A 5,935-nucleotide genomic window follows, 5' to 3' on the forward strand; every position below is an offset into this window, starting at 1 on the left:
ACACTCCCTCACCTTTAATTATTTATAAGGACTATTGGAAAGAAATATAACTTGAAACTTAGTGCATTGATGTCATTGCATAACTTGGAACTTGATGGATAAATGCCATTAGATTATATAGATTCGAATCCTAGCGAATGGGTGGATAGACATTGCCTAAGCAATTATAAACTGAAAATATAAAAATAGTTTACTTTTAATTATAGACAATTTATCTTTGATTACAAATAGATATCTATAAATAATTTAGAAATTAAAGCCAGTTATAAAATAAAAGGAATGGTATATATTTCGAGTATGAAATAAATAAATGGTTTATATTTTAGAAATATTTGTTAAAAAGAAATATTAACTATTGTGATTAAAAAAAGATAAATTAATATATTTAATACTTTATTATACACGATAAGTTGTATAAATATCATTTTAAAAAACATAAAATAATTTCAAAGAGGAATATTCATATTTAATTATTAGTTTTGAATGACATTTTATTTACCAATTTTTATCTTCAATAATATTTTATATGTCATAATTTTTTTTAAATTTATGTCTTACCCTGTTTTTTTACAACATTTGGTGTGATTGCTAGTATTAATAATAATGCATATTTACTTTTTATTTTTATTTTGAAAACTCTTTTTTTTTTAAAGTGTAAATGAAAATTCCTAAACTTTAGATTACACAATGAAAACCATTACTTTTAGATTATTGACTACAACCTGATTGAACATGGATCATACATGCATTTGAATTGATTCCATACCATCTCTAAGTAGCACTCTACTCAAATTTAAAAAATATAATACTTTGTTTCTAAATTTTTAAATATAGTATTGTTATTAAACACTATTTTTTTTTATTACTAAAATAAAGACAAAATAATAAAAATATGATTTAAAGGTTAAAAAAAGGTATAGTCTAACTTATAAACAAATTGATCTTTACAAAATATTTTTTATGGTTCATTTTAATCAAAATTAGGTAAAGATTTTTAAAAACTTAAATTGAATTTGTTTAATCTATAGAATTAGAATACCCAAAAATTTTCGTAATACTAAATCCATTTATAAATTAAAAAACATATTTTAAAACACTAAAAAATACAAATTAGACTATACTTTTAAAAATATACATATTAAATTTCTTAAAATTTAAATTTACAATTAAAAAATATATTTTTATCCAAACAAACCCAACCCAAAAATAATATATATATATAAACATCCCACAGAATTAAAAAAAACCACCCTAACTGCACCAATTCCCCTGCCTCCCCCAAAGAGAACAGAATTTTATTTAATATAATAATAACCACCACACCACCTAAAAAAACCCATAAACTTGCCCCAAATTAAATTCTCCAGCGACACCAATTCCCAAAAAGCAGAATCTTAGCATAAATTTTATTTAATATAATAAGAACCACCACACCACACCACCTTTAAAAAAACATAAACTTACCCCAAATTGAATTGAATTTAAATTAAATATATCGAATGGCATTACAAGGTTTTTTCCTTTTTACATATTTTTTAAAATATTAATTGAAGTTTTCTTCACAGCTGTGCACTCAACGCATTATATAAATACAACCCACCCTCACGCTATTCATCCTATTCTTGACTGCGTTCTCCTCTCTAAGCGAAACGGTCACAGAGCTCTTCGATTACAGGTATGGCCTCTTGATCTTCTTTTCCCTATTTCCTTGTGAAGATATCAGCGACGTCTGCTTCGGAAGAGTTTTCGTCATTTTTGGTTAACAAGTTTGTGAATTTCATTACCTTTGGATCTGCCCCTATTTCTGTGTTTTGTCTCCTTCGTGTAGTATGTGGGGAAGTTTTCTTTAATATGCTGCTAAGGTCTGACTGTTTAGAGCTTCGTTCCTGGGCAGATCTCAGATTTGCAGCTTCTTTAGGCATGTCTTAACTTTAGGGCTAAGGTCTGATTGTTTAGAGATTTGATTCTTGCGAGGTTTCATATTTATAGCTTCTTTAGACATGCCTGAGAAGTTTAATCTTCTGTAGCCCGTCCTTCGTGACTTTTTACCATTTAAGCTTTTAGTTTTGTGTGCTTTGTTGGTTTATGTCTATTCCAGTTCGATCTATCGTATGACTTCTGAGATTTCTTCTTTGCCTTCATATGGTTAATATCTTGTTTCCAAGGCATCTGTTGGTGAAATTTTCTTTCATAAGCTGCGTGTCTGTTTCTAGTCTTCCAGGGCTACCTGTATCTAGTGATTTTTTTTTTTTTTTTTCTTTGTATTTTCCATTTTATGATTGGGTTCTGTAATCTAAATATCTAAATATTACATACCTGTATATATAGTGATTTTTTATTTTCAATTTATGATTGGGTTTTATAATGCTTTTAAGGAGTCTTCGTATAGAAAATTCACTGTATGTCGTGCTGTTTATAGCCCTCTCTCTCTGGATGTTTGCTTTCATAGCGATTCTGTTATTGCCGCTACTTTGTGGTTTCAGTATTACAATGTCCTCTGTTCACTTGCAGGTCCTTTTCATTAGCTTTATACCTCTTTCAAGATGCAGATCTTCGTTAAAACTCTCACTGGTAAGACGATCACCCTCGAGGTTGAAAGTTCTGACACTATTGACAATGTAAAGGCCAAGATTCAGGACAAGGAAGGCATTCCACCCGATCAACAGCGTCTGATCTTTGCCGGAAAGCAGCTAGAAGACGGCCGAACCCTAGCCGACTACAATATCCAGAAGGAATCTACCCTGCACCTCGTGCTTCGTCTGAGAGGTGGCATGCAGATCTTTGTCAAAACCCTCACCGGCAAGACGATAACTTTGGAGGTTGAGAGCTCAGACACCATTGACAATGTTAAGGCCAAAATCCAGGACAAGGAAGGTATTCCACCTGACCAGCAGCGTCTGATCTTTGCTGGAAAGCAGCTCGAAGATGGTCGAACACTTGCCGACTACAATATTCAGAAGGAATCCACCCTGCACCTTGTGCTCCGTCTGAGAGGTGGCATGCAGATATTTGTTAAAACCCTCACCGGGAAGACAGTAACGTTGGAAGTTGAGAGCTCCGACACCATTGACAACGTTAAGGCCAAGATCCAGGACAAGGAAGGAATTCCCCCTGACCAGCAGCGTCTGATCTTTGCCGGAAAACAACTTGAAGACGGGCGAACGCTTGCTGATTACAATATACAAAAGGAATCTACTCTGCATCTCGTCCTCCGTCTAAGGGGTGGCATGCAGATTTTTGTCAAAACCCTTACTGGCAAGACAATTACTTTAGAGGTTGAGAGCTCAGACACCATTGATAATGTCAAGGCCAAGATCCAGGACAAGGAAGGCATACCCCCTGACCAGCAGAGGCTTATCTTTGCCGGTAAGCAGCTTGAAGATGGACGGACATTAGCTGATTACAATATTCAGAAGGAATCGACCCTGCACCTGGTGCTTCGTCTGAGAGGAGGCATGCAGATTTTTGTGAAAACTCTTACGGGGAAAACCATAACTTTGGAGGTGGAGAGCTCAGATACGATTGATAATGTGAAGGCTAAGATTCAGGATAAGGAGGGTATTCCTCCAGACCAGCAAAGGCTGATTTTTGCTGGTAAGCAGCTGGAAGATGGTCGTACCCTGGCTGATTATAACATCCAGAAAGAGTCGACTCTGCACCTGGTGCTCCGACTTCGTGGTGGTAGTTTTTAATTTAAAGGCCTTTTTGGAATAGCTTCGCAGGTCTCCGTAAAAGATGTTTCTGTACGCGTTTGTTAGTTTTTGTTTTTGTCTGTGCACAGTAGAACGAAACCAACGTTGATGTCCTGGTTGGTACTGCAGTGGGTGCTATGCAAGTAAATAATTCTCTTTGGATACAAAGACACTATATCATATGCATATGTTTTTTTTTAAAGATGAAGATTTCGAATGCATCTGTTATTGAAGTATTCCACCGGTGGGAGAAGTTTTAAGAAGTAGATTATTATCGTTTCTAACTTAAATGTAGAACGTTGTTTATTCCCAAGTTATTTTATGAAGATTTGGTTGTGGGATTCTGTTACTGGCAGCCTCTCTGTTCATTGTATTTTGGGTGTGTATGAATCTGAGAGGCATTCTTAATCGCGTGTTTCCGGCTTTGAGAGGCCTTTTTAAACGCATATTTATCGTCTTTTGACATTAACTGTATTCTTTTCATTATTTTTTGAGTATGCGTGAATTTGAGAGGCCTTATTATGATTGACCTGCCGCTTCTAGCCTGGCTAGGTTATTCCTTGAAGCAGCTAGGTTGTTCTTTGAAGTGCCATCAAAATTTGGCTTGAACTTCTTTAACAAGGATGTAGACGATGTTGGCTTTGAATTCTCCATGGATTCCGACTTTTCCTTTTAGCGCATATTTTTCATTATTCTTTTCATTATATTTTTAGTATACGTGAATTTGTGGGCGTTATTTTGATTGACCTGCTACTTTTCTTGAAGGGACTCTTCATGATATCCAAAAGATCCCTAAAACCAGCCCAAAAAACTCTTGAAGGGACTCTTCATGATATCCAAAAGATCCCTAAAACCAGCCCAAAAAACTCCTAATTTAGGGTGAAAACATAAAATCTCCAAATTTCTTGACGATAGCCTGCAAGTCCCTAAAGCTTGAAGCTTGATGAGGACTTGCAGGATATGTTCAAGGAGTTTGGAGGCTATCGTCCAGTACCAAGGATCATGGCCTTTTACAAACCCCAATACCAGCTATACCTCAAGACTGTCTTGTGACCATAACAAGGGTTGAGGCCTCTACTCCATCAAGCTCTCATCTGCCCGTTTTGTGACCATAACAATCAAGCTCTCATCTACCCGTCTTGTGACCATAACAATTAGGGTTGAGGCCTACTCCATCAAGTTCTCGTCTACCCAACTACAAGTACACTTACAACGAAACTATCAAATCAATACTGCTGTAGCATTTCTGTGGCTTAACCAGCTCACCTTCGATCATCAAAACAAAAGCAGCTTACTTAAGCAGTCTGTTGTTTTTTGTAGTCAGCCACCTTCAATCATCAAAACAATAGCAGCTTACTTAAGCAGTCTGTTGTTTTTGGTAGTCAGCCTCCTTAAGCTTTCAAGTCCCTGGATGCCCTCTTGAGCCTACCCCTGTCCTCAATGAGTTGTTGTGCCAAAACGTTGTCTTGTCTATGCAACTACTAGAATTTTTAAAATATATATATATATATATATATATCAAATTAAGAGATAATAGATGTCAGATTTAGAAGAGTGTTTCTGCCTTTAAGCGTGCTTCGTAGAAATTTGACTTTGGGCTGGTTAAGCTGATTCTTTGGTGGATCTTAAAAAAAATGATATATTGAAATGGCAAATTTGACATATATTGAAATGGCAAATTTGACATAGACATGGTTATGAGATATACAATTAAAATTTTCATAATGTAAAGGGACGTCATTTTAATCAGTTTATATATCATGTAATATATTATGGTAATATAATTTCAGGTCAATATTCAAATGACTAATAATACACTTTTGATTGCTTGCTCGTTCCAATATTATTATGGAAAGGCGTGAATTTCCAACCACAGTTGAGGTGCTTTGTATGTATGATTAAATTCTACTTGTTTTCAAATTATGGCTTTTAGAAACATGCATTGACATTATTGTTTACAACGTTGCATTTAGCGCAATTTTTTTTAGCGTGCACGAGTCTCATGCTTTGGGTTCACTTAGAGTATTTTGGTTATTTGAGAATGCATTTGCTTTCTTATCTCTACATATTGTCTCCTTATTTAACTTGGTATAACCAAAGCAAATCAAGGAGGGGAATTGAACTAACAAAAGCAAATCAAGGAGGGGAATTGAACTAACAAAGTTTCGTTGGTGCACAAAAATTGGGCGTGTTGGTGCACAAAAGTTGGGCGTTTTGGGCATTTTTTGAGTGAACAATTTTTA

General features: G+C 35.0%; 1 protein-coding gene across 1 annotated transcript; it reads left to right on the plus strand.

Annotated features, from left to right (window-relative positions):
* Positions 1-1,541: 1,541 nt before the first annotated feature.
* Positions 1,542-4,157, plus strand: LOC149209200 (polyubiquitin 4-like). The gene is made up of 2 exons (XM_089396306.1): positions 1,542-1,675; positions 2,512-4,157. Exon 2 carries the CDS (start codon positions 2,544-2,546, stop codon positions 3,690-3,692), a length of 1,149 nt encoding a protein of 382 aa, XP_089252432.1. The 5' UTR covers positions 1,542-1,675; positions 2,512-2,543; the 3' UTR covers positions 3,693-4,157.
* Positions 4,158-5,935: the final 1,778 nt, after the last annotated feature.

This window comes from Pinus tabuliformis, chromosome 1_2 (genome assembly GCF_031772625.1).
Source record: "Pinus tabuliformis cultivar Carrire ecotype Pingquan chromosome 1_2, CPIR1, whole genome shotgun sequence".
Taxonomy (NCBI): Eukaryota; Viridiplantae; Streptophyta; class Pinopsida; order Pinales; family Pinaceae; genus Pinus; species Pinus tabuliformis.

What these genes read in the sequence shown, in the direction of transcription:
- LOC149209200 (XM_089396306.1), top strand. Translation starts at nt 2,544, where the DNA reads ATGCAGATCTTCGTTAAAACTCTCACTGGTAAGACGATCACCCTCGAG.